The sequence below is a fragment of the Erithacus rubecula genome (assembly GCF_903797595.1).
Source record: "Erithacus rubecula genome assembly, chromosome: 6".
NCBI classification, from domain to species: Eukaryota; Metazoa; Chordata; class Aves; order Passeriformes; family Muscicapidae; genus Erithacus; species Erithacus rubecula.
The window spans coordinates 27,629,132-27,650,904 of NC_136688.1; the positions used below are offsets into that span (position 1 = coordinate 27,629,132).

The 21,773-nt window shown below is 46.1% G+C and overlaps 1 protein-coding gene across 11 annotated transcripts in view; it reads left to right on the top strand.

The window, feature by feature from the left end:
- SLC8A3 (solute carrier family 8 member A3) overlaps positions 1-21,773 on the top strand; it is a 129,829-nt gene that overhangs the window by 73,413 nt on the left and 34,643 nt on the right. The window contains exons 1-2 of one of the 11 annotated variants that reach the window (XM_079309843.1): positions 19,049-19,121; positions 20,980-21,074. The exons of the other annotated variants lie outside the window; for them this stretch is intronic. Of the exons in view, the coding sequence (XP_079165969.1) occupies positions 19,059-19,121; positions 20,980-21,074 (158 nt within the window). The 5' untranslated portion in view covers positions 19,049-19,058. Of the gene's footprint in view, positions 1-19,048; positions 19,122-20,979; positions 21,075-21,773 lie in introns of those variants that run through there. 11 annotated transcript variants of the gene reach the window in all.

Here is a 21,773-nt window from a genome sequence, read left to right on the forward strand (position 1 = left end):
AAGGGGCATTTTTGAAACACATTACTTTCCAGTTTTACTTGAAGAATCCATAAAGTAACATTGAAGATTACTCCTGCTCCCTTTCTTCACGATTCTTCTCCTCGTGGATTTTTCCCTGCTTCTCTAGCTTGTCCTGGCCATTATTTTCTTCCCTCTGCTCCTCTTCTGTCTGGCTCAGGGGAGAGTTTTGTGGGTGGATCATGGGCTCTTTGGGGCAAATTTACATCCCTTGGTGATACAAATGAGGAAACACATTATTGGAGTTGGTAGTAGTGTGCAGCATAAGTGAAATGATCCCTGCAGGCTTATTTCCATGAAGTAAAATAAGGCTGAATATGAGAAAGAAAGAAGTGTGAGTGCTGTTTCTTTGCTGAATCTTGTTTAACAGCCATTGCAATGAAGGAAATTTCACTTGTGCCCCATCCTAAGGCCAGCTGGTAGGCTGGGCAGTGTGAAAGCAAGATCTGGGTGTCCAGCCAGGAGCCTGGGAGCAGCTACCTGGATGCTGCTGAGAAGGAGCAGGTCAGGGAGCTCCCCAGGGATGAGAAGGGACAGCCTGGTGCAGGGAGGGCATCCAGCCCTTTTTCCAGCTGATACATTGACACTGGATGGGAATGAATCCTTGTAGGCTGATCCTACTGAGATTTTCAGCAAAAGCCCCCCTGAGGCCTTTGCTCTCCAATATATTAAAGCTGAGCTGTGTTCCATCTCATATTGCCTTTGCAATAGCCTCTCTGGCTTTAACCCTTTGGCAGCCTGGTGCTGTTTAACCCTGATGACTTGACATGTTGGAGTTTTTCACAGGGCACACATGGTGCCCCACTGTGCTGCCTGGAGATGTAGGATCCATCTGTCCCAGGCAGGGGGTCTGTCCCTGGCAGAAGTCCTTCCTGGGAAGAGGCCAAGCATGCAGTGTCTGTAGGATGCTCACAGGACTGGGGTGGAGAGGATGTGAGATAGCCTTTGGGACACCCTCTGAGGGGACCTGATATGCAGGGGAGGTTTGATTTTAGAAATCCTGCTGAGCAGTAATACTAAACAGGTGTTTAGCATGGTTTCAGCCAGTCATCAGTTTTGCCTGAGACTGTTTGTCCCTTTGCCAGACAATCCTCAGAGTATTTTTTTAGAATGGCTGGTGTGCACTGGCACCATTTCTCCTTGCTGCAGTGGCACTTACATTTCAGGGAGGGATGTTTCCAGTAGGAAACATTGGGGTCTCATAGGGGAGACACGTGGCTATGGAAGAGGCAAGGTTTCTGCTAGAAACATCCATCCACCTCGTTGGTCCCCAGTGATCCCAGCCGTGCATCAAGGCCAGCCAAGCAGTGAGCTGCAGACAGCACCACAAGTTGCTCTGCCCTTGAGCTGCAGCTTCTGAATTTCAATTTATTTTGGCTGTGGGCAAGAAAGTGTGAGTGGTGCCCTGGTGAGTGGGAGCTGTGGGATGAAGCAGTTCTGTACAGGGAGCAGGGCAGTGCAGGGGGAGCCTTTGCTTTTGTCACATAGCTTGGGCAGAACAGGAGAGAGGAGAGGGAAGCCAGGGTGGGCAGTTAGATGGGAAAGCAGGATTCACATTGGAATACCCCCAGCAGGCTGCTGGAAAGGGCAGGCAGCAGAGAGGGCCTTTCCTTGTCCTCAAATCTGTAATTTTTACCTGTAATCCAACTATGTTTCCCCCTCAGAAGTAGGGACTTGTTTGAAGAAACCATGCATCTCAACCATGTTCCTTATGGGGTAGTACTGAACAAGATGAAATACTGGCAAGTGCCAGTTGCTGTCTAGCAGATTCCCTGGCAGGGAAGCTGACTGGAAATCCTCAGAGAGATTATCCTGATCTCCTCACAAACACTGAAGCGTGGAATAGAATAACTTACTTTAAATATTAATGTTAATTTAACATTAATTTTGACTTTGTTACTGGTGGGAGGTACTGCTGTGACACTCCTAACAAAACAAAATCTTCTTAGTGTTACAAAACTGTGATGGGAAGGACAGAACACAGCTTTGCTGTGCTCTTCTGCAAACTCATGGAAAATCTGCTGTTCAGTTGACAGTTCATCCATTTTGGTGATTCCTTGGTAGCACAGAAAAGCTTTTGGAAAAAACCCCACCCACCACTTTCTTCTAGTTATGGCTTTTATTTTTTTTTTTTTTCAATTTAGGAAAAAAGATGTAATCATGCCAGAGATAATGGTTTGATTTGTTGATACAGCACCTCAGGGGGTTTTCTGCAGGTTTATGTTTCCAGAGTAGGTAAAACCACTTGTTGGCAGACAGGCTCTCCATAAACAGCAGTTTGCACAGTAGCACAGATAACAAGAGATATAAATGGATCCTAAGATGCCTAAAGATCTTCTAAGACCTGAACACTGAGTCTTGTACTGCTGTAATTATGTTGAAAATATTGCTGAATTTGGAAAAGTAGTCTGTAAATTAGATTTGTTGCTGCAAACCCACTGCCAATGATGGGACTTGTGCTGTGTCTGCAGAAGTTTGGGCTAACTTTAGCATTCCTTTCAGTGCACCTTGGGCTGAGCTTGGACTCTGATAACTTTGAGGCATTTTGGTGGATGTTTGTTGATAAAGCAGGATTGCAGTGCTGTGGCCAGATCTTGGGAAGGGCCAGGCCTTTTCCTCTGCAGTGGTACACACAGTGCAAGACTCATTACTAGTTTTGCTGGGGCACTGCAGAGCTGGTTGACTGAAGGGTTGACTGAACCCTCACCAGGTTGTCCCAGCAGCACAGCAGGGATCTGCTCAGGTTGGGGCATGCTGGTAAAAGAAATCATTACCCTTTGTGGCTCCATTGGGCAAATTCCATGAGATGTAGAAATACCACTTTCCCCTACCTGCTGCCTCAACATCCTAACTGTACTGGAAATTCATCCAGGTAGGTGTTGTGTCAAAGTGTTATGCAGCTTGGTTTTAGAACAGCACCTCTCTCTGTCTTGTAGCATTTGAGAGTTTCTTCAAAGCAGTCAGCAGCAAGCAGAACTGATACAGCCATACCAGCATCCATGACTGGGCAGTTCCTGCATCTCTCCTGGATGCAGTAATATCTGTTTGCCACTGTGAATATATTGTGTGATCCTTTTCGTCCCAATTCCATGAATTTTGCAGATTTGCTGATAGAGATAGTTGAAATACAACCAAACTTTTTTGTTATTTGTTGGGATATTTCCTGAGCAGCACTGAAATATGAGGTATTATCTTAATGTCCTGGCTGTGTGGAGAAAACAAATTTGGAGATAGAGCCCTTGGCTCCTCTGAGCCTTGTGTGAATGTGTATAGGCGTGCATTTAGGGATCTTTTTCCCATATACTGTTTATCTCACAGGTTTACTTCAGCTGATAAGATTTTACAGACCTGCTGTTTACAACATTCATTGTAGACAAAAAGGTGATGATACAGCCTATGGGGACCAGACTCTACCCTTGGTTTTGTAAGGTGTGAGGTCAGAACTGAGCACAATGCTATCCACAGAGCACTGAGGCTGAGCTGCCTTTCAAAGTAAGATGCTTCAGATTGTTCTAGTGAAAGTAATGAAAAGCCAAAGAAAAACAGAAGGTGACTCCAGGGATTTCTTTTCCATGCTCAACCAAACCAGGCCTTTGGCTTTTAAGCTTGGGGGTGTATAACCTCTTCTCCCTCAACCCAGCTATCATGCTTTTGGGATGGCTGCTGATGACCCTGTTTTGCTTTGGTAGGGATGAATCATGCCTCAGCTTATGTCAAGCTGCAAGAAACAACAAAGGAGGGAATGAAGGAAGGGAGGACGGGTCTCTCTGCTCTAGGGCACTTCCCTACTGGAATTTTCCTGGTCCCTTTCTGCTGGTATCCTCTCTGGATACACCTTTGTCCTGATAAAACAAAGCTTAAAAAAAGGAAAAAAAAAAAAAAAAGCCCTGGTGCAGGTCTCCTTCATTTGGGCCCAATGTCTGGGGTAGAAGATACAAGGGGCAGTGCCTTTTCAAGGGAAGTCGTGTGCCTGCCTCTGTTCATGAGCTACAGGGGTTAAGGAGATTAGCTGTTTCAGTGGATTAGCAAGGGGCTGTGAGATCTGTTCCTCTCTGTGTGGCTAGCTGTCTTGCAAGTGGATGTGTTGAGCATCTAAAAATAATTCAATTATTTGTGCAAAATATCTGTCAGGCTTGTTTCCCTCAGGCAGGCTCTGGCTTCCAGAGCAGTGCTCTTGCAGAGCAAGGTCCCACCCCAAGAGAGCAGGGAGCAGATCCCTGCTGAGGCTGTGACTCTCAAGCTGCTCGTTCCCCTCTCCTCAAACCAGACTCTGCCCCTGATGCTGTGCCAGGTGCTGGCCTTCCCCCTTTCCCCTGTGCCCTCAGCCATCCCCTGCTGTCTGTCCCTCAGTGCTGATGGCTGGGCACTGCCAGCAGCCTCCCCAGCTCTGGAGCCAGCCTTGCACTGCTGTGACCATGGGAGCACACCTGGGAGCTCTCCTGGGGACAGGGCAGACAGCCTGGGGACACCACCATGGGTCTCCCTTCTCTGGCTGCTGGGGATGTTTCTCAGTAGGAATAACACTGTTCCAAGACTCCCAGTATTTGTCTTCTCCAATGTGAGCACAGTAAAAATCTGTGGCCTTGAGTGGTGTGAAATGAACTTTGGAGGCATTCTGAAGCCTTGGCTGTAGATTTTTCACCTGTTTCAAGATATGAAAAATAATAAAATTTTTATAGATTCCTGAGGCATCTCTTAGGCAGAACAGAACATTTCAGCTTTCTGTGCCAGTGTTACTCACACCCACATGTAGCTGCTTGAGCTCAGAGGTCCCTATGGTGGTGTCTGATCAAGGTTAGACTGTGGGGTAGCCTGCAGGGTGGTGGGCAGCAGCTGGGGAATGTGGTCAGAAGACAGTGGGATCTAGAATTCTGTCCTAATTTTTTCCACTGAGCTCCTAAGTGCATTGGCAAGTCTCTTAGTTCACTGTCTCATTTTTGCTGTTTGTAAATGGGAACACGTTTCACCTCACAGAGCTGCTGTGAAGCATAATTAAGATTTGCAAGGTTCTTTGGTGCTGTATAAATGCCAGTCACTTTAATTAATAAAATGAAATGGCTGCACGCTCTTGGCTTCTTTGTTTACCTAGTTGTGAGCAAGTAGCAGTTAGTGCAATGATGTGCAATACAGCTGATATTCCAGTTCTGGTTTATAAATGTTTTATTGAAGGCACCTTGGGATACCTTACTGTCTGTTAGACTTGCCCACTCCCACTCTGGACATCACCTTTGGAAATAAGGGATGAGGAACATCAAGCCTAAGCTGCAAGGACTCCCTCCCTGCTGCAGGTGGTCATCTGGCAGGGCATGTGGGAGAATGCAGCAGAGAGCACATGTGTCTGTATGAGCTTTAGTGTCCTGCTTTTGGTGCCCAGCAGGCAGAACAAGCTGCCTGCATGTGCCTGGAGCCAGAGGGCTTGCTGGTACGTGGTGTCAGTGACAAGCAGCAGCTGCACAGGTTGAGCACAGCTGGTGATGGGATGTGCAGGAGAAGAGGTCTGTGTGATGGGTGGGACAGGGATGGTGAGTGGGTCTGAAGGACATTGGCATTGTGCAGGCAGGCACAGCTGGGGTAGACACACACCTGCAGGGTAGCTTGGGCAGGCACTGTGGGCAAGAGCTGAAAAGCAGCTCCTCTCTGAAGGAAAGCATGAAGGTGCCAGGTGAAGTTCTAGAGGAGAGCTGGTTGGGCAGTCTGGTGAGGCTGCTCCTGGTTTGCTCCTTCCCAGCAGGTCTCATTGGCTGGAGCTTGGGGAAGTGGGAAGTGGGGCAGCTCACTCCATGTCCTGTGATGTGGGAGATGCAAAGAAAACCAAAGCAGTCCACAGAACCATCTTTTCTTTCTTTTCTTTAGTTTTCTCTGACCATGTTCTAGGAGGGATTTTGCTAGCTGTGTCATCAGCATCTTTATAAAAAAGGCTTATTTTACATTCATGAGAGCCAAAAATGTCCATGAGGAAGAAGCTAACAAGAAGCTTGTTAAGAGGTCTTTTTTTGAGACTTCCAGGTGCCAGATGCTCCAGAGAGTGTTCTCAGGTCTGTCCCTCAGTGCCTGGCCCAGATCTCCAGCAGTTGCTTTGTCCAGTGCCACAGTCAAGCAGTGAAGCAGCCACACAGGTTGCTTCATTTCACTGAATTCCCAGTATTGCTGCATGTTGGTCCAGTAAGAGCAACCCAGAAACCAACAGCCCTACATTTCTGTTTACTCTAGATACAGATCTGAGCACCCTTGCTCTGAAATCAGGAATCAAAATGTGGGATCTGTAGTCTCTCTAAGATTCCAGTAGGTTTGGCTCTGCACCTGGAAGTTGCATTGTGGTGAGTTCTATGAGATTGCTACTCTTTGTTGCTCAAAGCAGAGTTTAAAATACATGACTGTAGGAGAGAAGGAGAACCTGCACGAGTGCTGTCTGTTCCTGGACAGGCATCCCAGATAAAAGTTGGTGGAAAGAGCCCTCTGTGAGACTTTTATTGGAGTTAACAGGCTGATTTTTCCCAAGCTCTTTTCTGCTGTAGGTTCTGAGGACAAGGCTTCGTTTGTGGAAATTGAATGGTGTTCCCTTTGTAATGTTGTCATGTTTAAACCCTAGCCAGCAATGAAGCATCACCCAGCTGTGCTCTTTCTTTCCCCTCGGTGAGATTGGGCAGAGAATCAGATGGGTAAAAGTGAGAAAACTGATGGGTTGAGATAAAGACAATTTAATAGGAAAAGCAAAAGCCATGGGTGCAAACAAAACAGAACAATTAATTCACCACTTCCCATGGGTAGGCAGGCGTTTGGCCATGCCGAGGAGAGCAGGGCTCCATCACACATAAGAATTACTTGGGAGGGCAAACACCATCACTGTGAGTGTATCCCCTTCCTTCCTTCTATCCCCAGCTTTACATGCTGAGTGTGATGCCATGTGTTGTGGGATGTGCCTGTGGTCTCAGGGCTCAGCTTGGGCTCAGCTGTTTCCTCTCACAACCTTTTGTGCCCTTCCCAGCCCACTGGCAGATGGAGTGATACAAGATGTAGAAAAGGCCTGTTTTCAGCACAAATCTAAAACAGCCTCATCTTAGCTACTGTGAAGAAAGTGAACTCTATCCTCAGACCAGCAAAGAGGTACAGTTCCATTCTGTCACTCAGATGTGTCTCTCTCCTGCCCAGTCAGATGGGTGGAGCAGCAGTGAAGCTCCATGTGTGGTGGTCCCACACTGTTGTCTCTCAGCCCTTTCATCTGAATGCAACTGCAGCGTGGATGGGTCCAAACCATAAAGACCTCAGACTCCTTAAGTTTTCTCTCCTGCTGTTGACTCTGTTAATGAGATTTAGGCCAAGTGGATGGTTTTCTGAATATGCAGGTTTCCTGCTACTCTGTCCAAGGCCAGGTCTGTAGAGACCACTTGGTTTGATGGATCCATGGTCCTTCTGCCTCCTCACGCTCGCTTCCTGGGCAGTAGGAAGGAGGAAAGAAAAGACTCTGCCTAATGTTTATCTCCCCACCCCAGGATGGTTGCCACCCCCCACCCATCATCAGGTGATGCTGCTGCCAAAGGCACTGCAATCTGGCACAGCAGCACATCCTCTCCTGGAGGAAACAGTGTGGGCAGGCAGGAGATGCCATGTCTCCCGGTGAGGGTGATGTTTAAGCAGGTAGGTATGAGTGTTGGTACACTCTGTTAGCAGGCATTGCTCTGTGTATCTCCACACCTATAATTTGTGCTGTAGAGAAGCACTACCTCTTATCTGAGAGTCTGCACCACAGGGACGAGTAGGCGTATGTGTAGATGACTGCTTTTTATGAGCTGCCAAAGGTTTGTACATGCAACCTGCTGAGCCGCTTGTAGTTGAAAACCAAGTGCACCTCTCTCTCTCTCTTTTCCACCCTAACCCTCTGGGTCAGGGTTTTCTTGGTGATTTCTTAAAAGTCACCTCTGTGATGGACTAAAGCTAGCCTTTGGCTTCTGATTATTGCACCATGATTCAGGCTTCTAAGCAGAAATCCATATAATCTTTCTGCCCTTGCAGAATATGAGTTACTCAGAGCACAGGCAGCAGTAAAGGATCAAGGTGCTTATGGGCTCTCCTATTGCTTCTTACTCATGCCTGTGTGACTCTGCTGTTATGTCACAGCTTAATATGTTGTCCAGAATGTAATGGGTTAGCTTAGTAGCAAGTAATGGAGAGAGTCACAAGATCAAATTAAACTCCATGCCTCTGACAGATTTGATTTCAGGAGTGAATTTACAGCAGGGGGTGGTATGTAGAGTCAAATTCTAAGACCAAGATTAATTTCAAAAATATAATTGTGTGCTTTAAAGACTGATGGGAATGTTTTAATATTTTTATGTTTTAAATAGCCATTTCCAGTAATAGCAATCATAGAATTGTAGAATGATTTGAGTTGGAAAAGTCCTTAAGTATCATTCCTGATGCTCAAAGCCCCATCCAATGTGGCCTTGAATGCTTCCAGGGATGGGACATCCACTGCTTCTCTGGGCAACCTGTTCCAGTGTCTTGCCACCATCACAACAGAATTTCTTCCTAGCATCTCATCTAAATCTCTTCTCTTTTAGTTTAAAACCATTCCCTGTTGTGCTGTGGCTCTCTGCCTGTGTAAAAAGTCACTCCCTTTTCTTCCAAAGCCTCATCTAAGTACTGCAAGGCAGCAATAAGGTCTCCCCAGAGCCTTCTCTTCTCCAGACTGAACAGCCCAAACTTTCTCAGCTTGTCATAATATGCTGTTGTTTAAAAGGGTGATCAACAATCAGATGTAGCACAGACAGCCCTTTAACAGGTTACTGCTTTTTGCAAATCTGAATGCTAATACTAGATTAACCTTGTAGCTTGAACACCAAGGAACAAATCATGTTATTTCTTTAAAAATATATGTAAGCTAGGGATCTGCTTAATGTCTCTACTGTGGTTTGCACCAGATTTTAACCGCATTTTAATTAACCCACTACAATTTCTTACATGGTCCAAGTCAGTAAGAATGAGTAAAAACTGCTTGGAATTAGTAAGTGGAATTCTGTGGTGAATATTTCCTTAAATCAAAATTACAAGGCTGTCAACACTTCCTATGCAAGATACAAAGGAGTGTGCTTTCCTGGTGATATTTGATATCTGCGTTGGTGAGAAGGTGAGTGGCCAGCAAAGGACACTGTCTGGGTGCCAGCCCAGAGAGGGGCTGAAACGATAGAAGTTCAGTGGGAGGAGCTAACTCTTTTTAGAGACATCCAGAGAGGGGTCACAGGGGACATCCTGAGAGGTAGGCAAAAAGCCAGACCACGTCTGTCATTGGTGGTTCAAAGTTCAGCCCCTCTAATCTCAGAAATATCCTTATTAGAGGAGCAGTGATGCACAGTGACTGAGCTGTGATGGGAGTGCAGTGGGGGCCTCATTATTGAAGGACAGGCTGGTACCATACAAAGCAAACAGAAGCCTTGGGTTTGGTCCTTACTGTTTAGTGTTGCTCAGTCTGAAAAGAGTCACTGACTATGGCTGGAGTCAGAGGTGTGGGATGTGCTCTTGGCTGCAGAACAAAGCCCCAAAGGTGACCTCAAAGGATTTGATTAAAAGCACAGGCAGAATTGGAATGTTTAAATGAGTTCAGGTCTCTTCACAGAAGCTGAGGCTAGAACTTCAAGAGGCCAGGCATTGCCAGGATGATGCTGAACATGATCTGCACACTGTGAAAACAGCATTGGGCCACTTAGCCTTTTCACTGTCTGGGCATGGAAATGCAAAGAGGAGTGAAAAGTTAAAAAGCTAATGAAACTCCTTTGAAATCTCAGGAGTGGGCTGGCTTCAGGTCAGATGCTAGCCACAATAATTCAGAGAGTGGTTTTTTTCCTAGCTATAATAACATTTTACTCACAGGAGCATTGGTTGAGAAACTCAAAACACACCATTCATTCACTGATTATTTTGGCTTCTCAGAAATACATCATGGCCATCCCATCCCACCATCAGCTGGAATGCCTGCAGGCCCTCAGAACAGGAGGAAGGTGTCTCCTTTCTCTGGAAAGCAGAGCATGCAGCAAGGCTCCTGCAGGCTGCTTATGGTCAGGACCAGCCCTCTGCATATACCCTGGCCCAAACAGAGCATTTTTGATGGGTGTGTTGACTGCACTGAAGGACCTGCCTCCTTCATGACATTTTTTTGGTCACAGACTGGGGTGTCCCATCTTAGCTGCAAAGCTGTGAGCAAGCCATGGGAGCAGGAACATCTCCAGGATGGGGGAGTTGCAGGGCTGCTGACTCACTGTGCATGCCAGGGGCACTGCTCTGCCATCCCCAGCATGGAGGGGGAGGGAGATGGAGGCACTGCAAACATTGGTTCAGAGATAAGGTCACCTACTGCCTCAGGTCACCAAAGCAGAGTATTTTCACGAGGTTGTTTGCCCACGCTGAGAGGAAAGAAACAAAATTCTCTACGTGCTACCCAAAGATAGATTCCTGTTGTAACAGCCTGAACTTCATTCAGATGACTGATTTAAAACTACTTGTGTCATGAAGGAGATGCAAGAATTGATTAGTGTTGAGCTGTTTTGGTGTGCCAGGTGAGATGCATCTGTTCAAGATAACCCTGTAAGGGGGTTCTTCAGAGTGAGCTGAAAATGAAGGGGGTTTGGGAATTCCTGTTCTTTTTTGCTTTTTAAAATCATCTACTAGGGTGGCAACTGGGAATTTCCTTTAGTTGTTCCTCTTGACATTTTTAGCTTCCCCATCATCTTCCTCTCCTCTTCCAGATTCTCAGTTCTTGACCCCATTTCTTCCCTGAGGTAAATACAGTGCCACAGATAATTATCCAAAAGGGAAACATTAGTGAAAATCATTGGTAGAGTATAAGGTGAAAATCCCAAAGCAGTGGACCCATCTGGCTGGTTAGAGCACCCTGCCCAATATGACACACTCTTTGCTTGCTTTCTTAACAGACCCTTTGATGAACAAGCTGCAGTAGTCCTGAGGTGGTTTGTAGTCCTCTCCTTGGCATTTTTGTGGCTCCCTCTACACATTTCCAGTCTGCCATCAAAAGGAGCCTCAGGACAGCCTGGTGCAGAGAGACAGGCTAAGGTTCTCATTTAGCCCAACTGGTCAAAAATAATCTTGGGAAAGTCTGGGAATCTTGGACAGGAGTCCAAAGAGCAGGGCAGGTCCCAGTTTAAAAAGGGACAGATACTTTGCTATTGCAGCAGCAGCAGGTCTGGTGACCATGCAGACCATGGTCAAAGCACCATTGGCTACCACTTGGGTTTTTAGTAAGCTGGCTTCTGTGTTCTTTCAGTCACTGAAATATTTAGCACCCTTTTACCCCTTTGCTCTGTTCTAGTTCAAGATCCCAGGAGTGCAAGGTTTGACTTTTCTCTCAACTATTTTCAGCCTTCATAATGATCGGGGTGAATTTTCCTTTCAGAACAGAGGGATAGGCAGTCATTTCCCTTAATCTGCTTGTGGAAGTCCAGCCAGTGGTTTAATCCGTCTCAGAACAAGGGTCACCAATCCTCTTTCCTCTGTGGACATGTCACTGAATCAGGGGAGCAGAGAGGAAATTGTTCCCTGTGTTAATCCAGTGGGATAGCAAGCGTTTCAGGACGGAAGGAGGTAGGTACCAGTGTGTTAATTAAAACATGCAGGCCAGTGCAACAGAGCAGCAGAGATATTATTGCTGCCATCAAGCCTGAGTCTTACCAGCCCTTGTACAAGTCCCAGACAGAACATCAGCTTGAGCATACTTTGCCTATAATAGTTTTCTCACACTGCTCCCAGCACATGGTAGCATATTTGGGCCATTTCTGGTTAGTTTTGCTCTTTGTAGAGTGTTTGTTCCATGGGAGGGAAGAATGTCACACTGGCCATTTTGCATTGGTCATCCTGGTTATTCAGTTTTCACAGAATCACAGAGTGGCTGAGGCTGGAAGGGACCCTCAGAGATCATCTGTTCCAATCCCCCTGCTCAAGCAGGGCCATCTAGAGCTAGTTACACAGGAACTCGTGCAGGTATATTTTGACTGTCTCCAAGGATGTAAACTACACAACCTTCCTGGTCACCCTTGTAAAAACTTGTTTTCTGATGCTCACAAGGAATCTTCTCTGTTTTGGTTTGTGCTCATCACTTCAGATACACTTACTGAGTGTCACTGACAAGAGCCTGGCTTTGTCCTCTTTGGAACTTCTCTCTAGGTATTTATATACATTGATAAGAGCCTTTTCTTCCCTAGGCTGAATGGTCCTGGCTCACTTAGCTTTTCCACACAGGAGAGGTGCTCCAGTCCCTCAGTGGGGGTGAGATAAAGCTGCCTGCTTCAGCCTTTGCTTCCCCTGCCACAGGGGCAAAGAGGCAGCCACAGTGGTGTAGGCAGCAGCTGTGTCCTGACATCAAGGAGGTCCTCCATCCAGGGCTGGCAGAAGCTTAAACAGTTTTAAACAGTTGCAGTAACCTGGAGAGCAGTATTGTCAATTAATTTTTCCCCAGACTTGCAGATATATATATAGATATATATATATATATATATAGCCTGTGAGTCCTGCACTGGTGTGGCTATGTTGCTAGCAGTGGGTGATAGCCAACACAAGGAGCTTGACACCACCTATAGCTACAGCAGTGATTGCAGTACAGATGCAGCCCTCAGCATGCAAGCCTGAAAATATTGGCCTGTCTACCCATATGTAAATCTCAGTGCATATATTTATTTCTGTCAAGAACTAAATTAAATAGAAATGGATGGTTTGCCAGGGCTATAAAAATGTCAGGTCTTCAGAAGAGCCCCATCTCTGCAAGAGCATTTGAAATATTGCATATATATTGGAGAGGATTAGAGCCAAATGAGAAGATACCAGATAGAGCAATAAACTCAGCCTTGCAGCTTGTTTTGTCGGGTCTTAGGAGTAAAGAGACTGCAGATCCACCTTGTGTCACACCAGGTGGGAGCATAGCTGGCTCCCTGTGTGTATGGAGGAGCTGACACATCTTTACTGCATTTATGTGATGTTTTCTTCCCTCCCATTGAGCTTAACAGACAGGGTCTCTTTCATGAGTTCATGCTCAGCTTTTTCAGAAAATGAGATTGAAGCAGGGGGTAGGTTTCTGATGTGGGGTAGAAGTGAGTGTGGCATGCTAGCAGTCCTGTGGGAGCTGGTACAAGCCCTCAGACGTGTCTTCTTTAGGGCTTAGAGCTAATGATTTTTCTTTTGACAATATAGATTTGTGGATCCCTTTTAACTTGAGCAGTTATATTGAATAACAAAACCCAAAAGGACAAAAGCAAACCCTGGTCCCTAGCCCCAGGACTGAGCTGGCTGAGATAAGAGAGTATGGTGAGAGCCAGATATTTGCATGGACTGAATCCTGTTTCTTACTCAGACTGTAGTTCTTCTGCTGTTGCTGCTTTAGTCTTTGTCTTATGGCCCCTCCTCTTCTATCACAGAGGTTATTTTTCCTTCCCTTTCACAAAACAATAGCTGCCTATAAATGTCTTCATTTTGGGTAATAAGGCAAGGCTCAGTTTAGGCATCATCTCTTAGCTACCTTATGCAGACGATAGGCTTTTATCCAAAACACACACTAACATCTGTCACCTTTGGTGCTTCTGGCAGGCTGTTCCCCAGAGGTGATCAGGACTCAGATTGAGAGAATCACTTATGCATGAGCTGCAGACCAGAGCTGCTTGTTAAATGTGCTTTAACAGGAGCTTCATCTCTAGCTTGTTCTCTAAAACCCAGAGTATGGGAATGGGAAAAAAAGAAGTGTGATGATTTTATTCTCTCTCTTTCCTCTCCTGTTGCCTGACCCAAATGCACCAACAGCTTGCAAGGAAGGTGTATTCTACTACAGACATCCCTTTACAGCCAGCACACCAGATTGTGTACCTATTCTTAAGACAAAATAACAAAAAAAGAAAATAGCCCCTTCCTTCTTTCTTTCTTTGTGTGTAGCCTTGTCTTATGAGCTTTTGTAAATCAAGTGAAATACAAGGCAAAGTTTGACTCCTCCTTGCCCATGTTACTAATGTTTGAAAAGCAGTGAAGTAGAAGAGATGCTTTTGCAAGGGCTTCAAAACTGTAGCACATTCTCCATAGGGCCCAGCTGAGTGTTCCACACAAGAAACAGGCTGCCCAGTTCTCAGCTGCTAAATTTAAAAACATGCCTGTTCAATAAGTTCAGCTCTAACTCAGGTGGTCCTGGCTTTACCAGGTTTCTGCCCAGGAGCCAGCCTGGCCTGGCTGAGAGGAGCTCATTCCTGGAGCAGCCACGAGCAGCTACACATGCTTCTCATCTCTCTGGTTGAGGGCATCTGGTTGAAGACCCTACCAGTGTTCAGGCCTCCTTTTCCATCTCTAGCAGCTATCTGTAGCAACCCCTTTATAAGGAAGGGTCTTCTCCCCAGACAGGAGCCAGTGGCCAGGAGTGCTGTGGTGCCAGCTGGACACTGTGGATGGGAGCCACAGCTCCTACCTCAGTTCTTCCTCTGGTTCCCATCTCATTGGCATGCTGCAAGGGTAAATGAGTGAAGGTGTGTGAGACATAGAGGTGTGACGGGTCCTGCAAGAGGACCAGATTGCTAGAAATGACTGTGGCTTTCCTATTCACAGCAAGCCTTTAAGTGCTGCCAGCAAGCCTCATAATTGATAACAAGCAGAGGTCTAAGGGTCTGTGGCTAGGTTTTATCATTCTTGACAGATCTGCTGACTTCTTGGTTTGTGAGAGCTGAGAGCACAGCAGGGCTCCTGAAATGGACTAAGGAGCTGAGCTGACCAAGCCTTGGTTCTGCTCATGTGCCACATGTCTCTGTCTCAGTGTCATGCTGCTGGACACCCTCCTGCCAGCAGAGGGGAGGTCCATGGAAGCCAAGCTTGTCCTGTCTTGACAGCTTCATCTCCCTTACAGGCAGCTCCCTGCCTGTCTCTGCACCATTGCCTAGTCCCATCTTGGTCCTCCTGGCGATCCAGAGAATCTTGCACAGGAACTCCTGGGAGTGGAGCCAGGCAGGGTGGGAAGAGAAGAAAAATGGGGCCAGTCCAGGAAGACTACCCTGCTAAAAGCATCCCTAAGGAAAAAATCCTGGAAAGGGAGAGAGCACAAAAAAGCATAGAGGATATCTGAGGCCAGGTGGCTGAGCTGCCTGGTGAGGTGGAAACCTGCCAGAATTCTCTGCCTCACAGTGAGGTGTGAAAACAACCCATGTGCAAAGCCTGTGAGAGTTGCTTTGGGGCCAAAAAAGGTGTTATCTCGTTTTGCATATGTAGTAAAGCAAGATTTCCAGTCTGCCTGGGAATGACAGCATGACTGGAGGAAGGCAGGCAGGAGAGGTGGTGCTTTGGGATGTCCCCTCTGGGTTATCTTCTCTGCTCCCATCCTCCAGGGCAGGGCCCTGGGCTGTGAAGGGGAGTCTCTGGGACAGCTTACATGGTTTCAGTTCCTGCAGTGTGGCTGCTCATCTGCTGGTACTGTGCTTTTCAGATGCCTTTGGTAGACTCACCTGGACTCTTGCCCATTACAAGAGACCAGGAGCACCTCTGTATTGCTTAAAAACTGCCCTTGCTGTGAGACTGAGATCAGTCTTACGGGAGCTTGTCTCAGGTAGGCTCTTCTCAGTCCTGGTGAGGACTGAACAGACATTCAAGAGCCTTCCTAAGTGCCTGGCCTGTTAAGTTCCATGTCTTGCCGTTTTGTGAGAGTTAGCATTTGTTTCACTGGGTTGTGTGAACTTGTTTAGCAAGATGGGTGTTATAGGATAAATCATCTCTCTGTGTGCTGCCTGCCCCATGACTGGAGCAGCAAATACAGTGTGATAATGGTGGAATATATTGATGCAGCAAATACTGTAGGTTTCATCTTAGGTTGTCTGAAACCAGAGCTGTGGTGGACAGCTCAAGTGTTTCCAGAAGAAATTGAGGATGCCTTCTTACTGCTTTCTTCCTTTTAAGTAAGACCTTAATTAGCTATTTATGTTGTTGCAAACTGTGATGGCCTAAGGATATAGGTCTCTAGGGAGAGGAAACTTGAGCCCAGCTGATTGGTATGAGTTCCATGGAAAAAACAATTTAAGGCAGTACAAACCTTTTAATACAGGCTCAAACAGAAATCCCATGTTTGAAACTGAGTACATTTTGGGCTGTGTGTTAAGAAGCTCATAGAGAAATGTTAGTTGAGCTAGTAAAGCATATTACCACTCCTTAAAACCTTTGCCTCTATTTATTTATGCATTTCAAGGGTTTTGTCCCCCATATATTGAAGTGTTCTGAAATATTAGGGCACTTACGCTTATGGAATACTTCAGAGGCAAAGAAGCACTTGTTCCCATTCTACAAGTGGGGCAAGAAGTGACATTCTTAGAGTCACAATAGAGGACACTGTCAGAGGCAAGGCAAGGACAGTGGCATCCCCAGTGCTTTGGTTAGGAAATCTGGGTTAAGCTAAGGAGCTTGAGATGGAAGAGGCCCGTGATCTCCCTGTGTGCCATGTATAATTTAACTCCATGTTGTGGGGAATGATAATGGATAGTGCTGTAGTTTTAAATGAAAATTGGTCTTTGTGTAAGTAAAGGGATGGATATGGTGACTGCCCCATGCCCCACTAGTGCTGTACTCCTCACCTCAGGCACCTGCTTTGTCAAGAAGATGCTGCACTAGCTCCTCCTTTGCACTGTCATCTGTCAGTGCAGGGAAGGGAGTATCCAACTTTGATGTCTGCTCATTTATTTCAGAACTCAGTGAGGCAATGAGATTGGGTTTTGAACTGCATGACTGTACAAGGCAAAATTACTGTCCAGGCCTATTTCATGTCAAAAGTTATTTTTAATAGAGCTCTCAAGGGAAAGGAGAAAAATCTTGACATGTAGTCAACCTTGACTGAGGTTCAGACTACAATATCCTGAGAGAGCAGGTTGGTATGGTCTCACCTGTGCATCCCTCAGCTTTGCAAAGAGGAGGTGGCACAGAGACCAGAACGAGCTCCAGTGACCAGCTGTACTGCACTGGTATGAGCCGTGGTGCCACAGAGGAGGGGAGACCTTGCCAAGCCCTCTGTGTGCAGCTCAGGGGAGACTGATGGTGAGGTGACAGCCTAGCAGCCTTGTGAGGAGCAGCAAGGAAGGGAGGGTACCTGAACAGACAGTATTTTTGTTCCAGCTTTATGACCACAGATGGTCAGGGCTGGGGCTGCTGCAGTGCTGGAGATGTCTCTGCCTTAGCAAGCAGCTGTGGGCAGTTTTCTGCATGGGCCCCTTGAATTTTCTTGGTGCTGTTGACATTCTAATTTGTGGCAGCAGTTTCAGTGCTGTGTGTAGTTTAACACGAGCCATGTTTCATCCTAGAAGCAGACCCTTTCCATGGGACAGGGAGATAATTTTGTATTGCAGTTTGTGAAATGCCTCTCGTGTTTTGGTAGACTTATAGCAGGACATGAACCTGGTTTAGCAGGAGAGACATAACAGATGGGAGCTAATGTATACAAAATCAGCTTATATAAGGGTTCAATGCCTCCAAGTGATGACTTTTCCTGTCAACAGGAATGGCTTGTTCTAGAGAAAAGGGTACTGGGCAGATTGCTTTGAGTTGAAGGATGTCTGAATACAAGGACCTGAGCAGAGAAAAGTAGAGAACAGAGATTTTTTTATTTTAATATTCAGATATACTGGGTTCAAACCATGTTTGGGTGCCTGGCTGGGTTGTTTGATTTTATAGGTGCTTTCATTTAGAGGCACCTGATTTTGCCAGAATTTTCAATAATAAGCAGCAATTCTGAGGACCTTGATTTATTAGTTCCTAGTGCCAAATATGTAGATTTGAGCAGAGGTTGGCCATTCCTTTTTCCCATGACATTTTATCATGCCTCTGTTTCTCATGACTGAAGATGTTACAATTTATCTTTATTTTTTTTTTCATTGCTTTTATTCTTATTAGTTCTTAGATAGGAAGTTGTGTAATAGGACAAGGAGGAATATCACTGTGTGAAGGCAATAAGAAATTACTGGGGAAAAAAAATCTGCATTTTGGAAAAATATTGTGTCTTTATAATGGAAACAGAGACTTTGGTCTGTAACATTCCAGCAAAGGTGTCACCTAATGAACAGCAAATCTAATCTAACTATTAACAGGATATCATGTCCAAGGTATTTTCCACATTTCACAAAAAAAATCCATGGATCCATAAACACCTGTGAGCCACAGGACAGCAGCTGCTAATCTAGTACTTAGAGGTATGCATACCAAAGTGGTTTTTTGGCTAGCATATGTCCTTACTCTTGCACACAGTGTAGGAGGATCAGTATGAGGATAGGAGGCAATAATCTCACTTTTATTCTTCTTTGAAAAGCCATGCTTGTAATGGTTTTTTATCCCAGATTTTTCATCAAAAGTGTTGATTTTTTACTGGGTTCCCCCCACATCTGCTCCCTGCACTGGCACAGAAGACATCACCCATGAAACTTAAACCAATACCATTTCCTCTTGTGACCTTTGCTGTTTCCAGGTCTCCTGACTGTACTGGCCAGTTCTATGGCTACATTTTCTCAGCTCTGTAAGAAACCCAGTTTTTCCTGAGAGAATTGTTTATAGTATTGGTAGACTGAAACAGCCTCCTTGATTTATCCCCGTTTTAACATTTTTGCCTGTGGGTGATGGAGTTTAATTAAGGCTGACTAGTAAATATTTATTCTCTTGGCAGAAATAGGTCCAGGTTTGTCTGTTAAAAATACTACACAGCTCGCCTCTTTGACTGCAGCTAACTGAACCAAACACTCCACAATTTCAATAATATCAGCAAGGAAAAAGCCTTCCAACACCAGTGCCACAAGGTTTTACTGTGCAGCTTTCCCCAGCCGAGGAGCACCTCTCTCCCCAAGCATCCCTGTCCCCTGCATCCCGGTCCCTGAAGTGGAGCCCGTTGCCATGGCAGCCTCATTAAATCTGCATCTCGCCTGGCCGGGGCTCAGGGGCTGCCGCTGTATTTTTAGCCGGCGGTGGTTGCATAAGGGGGGCGGGATGGGTGCCGGGATGTGCCTCCTGTCTTGCCCTGATGGAAATCTGCCAGGAGCCACCAGCAGCCAAGAGACATGTCCTGCTCAGGAGAGCCCTCTCAGGCCAGCAGCCTTTGGCAGCCCCCGGTGTTGCTAGAGGTGAGCACAGGGAAGATGCAGCACATGGAGTTTGGCTTCATGGCCAAGCAAGCCTTAGGGTGGTGGCATAGTCCTGCCAGGGGCTCCAGAGAATGAGGCTCTCTTTAGATTAGACTAAAGATAATAAATCTCTCTTGACTCGAGCAAAACCTTAACACCTGGAGGGGCAGGAAGAAACACATCAGAGTGCAGCTGAAGAGCAGGACTGCACTCCTAGCCATGTGCATTTTGGGGAAAACAATGCCACATCTAAGTGCACAGCCCCCAGAAGAAGAAAATAGATCTAGATGGTGTCAGAGATGCTCAGGGTGAATCCAATCTTGGTGCAGTGTTGCCTAAATCCATTTTTGGAAGGACTGGATTTGAACCCATCTCCCTTGACAAATCCATGACACTGAACAATCTGAAATCTGCTTGTACTGTAAAAGCAACATACAACACACACCAAAAACAAACCAAAACAAAAAACCCACTATAAAATATTAAAAAAAAAAATCAAAGAAAACTTCCAAACTGCCCCACATGTTCATTCCTCATTATTTCAAATCAGAGTAGCTGGAAGTAGAAGAAAAAAACAGGCTTTAGCATCTCTGCACTATCAGGCTCAAAACATGGAGCTAGGTCCTCTCTCTCTCTCTCAGTGCTGAATCCCAGCAGTGCTAAATGTTCCAAAAATCAGATTTTTATCCTGAATTGCACCTGGGCAATCTTTCAGTCTTCAGTGGGTCTCACAGATGGCCAGGAGAGCCTTGTTTAGCCAGCAAAACTGTTATTATTTGTGCTGAGGCATGAGAAGGAATGAATCCAGCTTGACTGTAAACGAATAACTCTTGCCTCTAATAAAAGCCATGTCTTTGGTTGGAGGCTGTGAAAATTTGATCTGGAGCAGTTGGGCTAAAATTAAACAGAGTCCAATGCTCCTGTACAGTCACACTCTGTCAGAGCAGAGTCATATGTGAAGCTCCAAGGGCTAGTAGGGGCTGTTACTATCATTGCTTTTTAAAGAGATGGCAATATCATTAGTAGCATTTTTTGTCCTTTTTCCAGTTGCAGGTCTCTAAATGCCTATCTCTGCAGGAGGCACCAACTAGTAAATAAATCTTTGATAACAAAGCCAAAAAAGAAAACAAGAGCAATCTCAAAAAACCAAACCACCAAACCCTGAATTATTTCTAATTAGCTGGAAGTGGGATGTGACCTGGTTGTCTCTAGGCAAGTGTGCCTGACAGAGCCAGTTTTTGCTGCTGCAGGCTGTCTCTGGCTGTAGACCATCTCCAAGTCCTTCATGGGGAGTTATTTCCAGTTTCAAGGCTGGCTCCATAGACCTTTCTTAACATTAGGACCTGAAATAGGTTTTCAGAGGTTCACAGGGACTCCTTTACAGTTGCAGGAGATGCAACTCACCTTCAGTCTCGCCATGAGGTTAGGCCAAGTGATGTTGTGCCCAGGCAGCTTCATTCCTCCTGATTCAGTACTGTGATTGTGAAGTGTGGATTGTGAAGCTCAAGTGAAAGTGGACTTTTCAGACTACTTCAGGAAGCCCTAAATGGTTTCCTCTGTCAGAGCCTGGCTGGTTTCAAAGACCTAGTGGTAAGCTCCTGCTTGGCAGCACCCACTGGCCCAGGAGGGCACACATGGGTACCAGGAGGTCCCAGGGCACTCCTCGTTGGCCCTTCAGCAGTGATGTGCTGATGGACAGGAATAGCTGCTGTGCTGCAGCCACATCCAGGGCACTTCCAGCAGCAGCCCTGGGTGCCAGGGGGGTCCCTGGTGGAAGGAGGGCCAGGCAAGTGCCTGGGGAGCCATCAGTGGGGGGGAATCTAATCTCACTCATGTGTTTCATTCCCATCTGCTCCAGCTGATTGCTGCCTGTGAAGCCAAGCAAGTCTTTGATATTCTCTCTGCTTCAGCTCTACTTCTGGAGAGCAAAGATAAGTGCAGTCTTATTCACAGGTGAGAAGCCAGGGGAGAACCTCAGATGAATGAAGTGCACGTTCAGGTCTGGTTTGTGGCTGATTGGCATCAGTTTGAAGGGCTTTTAGCATGTGTGGTTTATTTCTCAGCATATATTTTGCTCCACTGCCTTTCTAGGGTGGCAAAGGAAGCATGGGGCAATGTGATGGCAAGGAGCAAGGGACAGCCTCTGAAAAATAGAATAAGCCACTGATAAACACAGACAGACACCCTGGTAAACAGACAGAGCAGAAGGCTCCTGCTCCTGACAGTCTCCCTGGCGTATAGCAGTTTCCTTGTAAGAGCACTGACACTCACTGCAGGGCACATGTGAAACGAGCTGGAAGGAAGCAGAGGCTGGAGCAGGGAGGAAACAATGCTCAGGCACCAATGGCATTGCAACTCAATTATGTTCTGGCTGGACAGAGAGCTGGGATGGGACCTCCTTTCAGAAAAAAATCAAAATCAGCTAAAAAAACCCTCAGGTGCATCTTTTCCTTTCCCTTCAGAAGATATTTACCTTGGGATTTCAAGTCCTAAAAGGTTTTCTAGGCCCCATAATAGGCAAAACTCCTGATTGAGTCATATTTTTTAAAATAAATGGGCTGGGAGGGCAAAGAGGGAGCCCATTAAAGAACATCCCTTCCTCTGACACCACAAGGGGTTCATCCTAGAGTTCTTTATGAGGTTTTAGCCTTC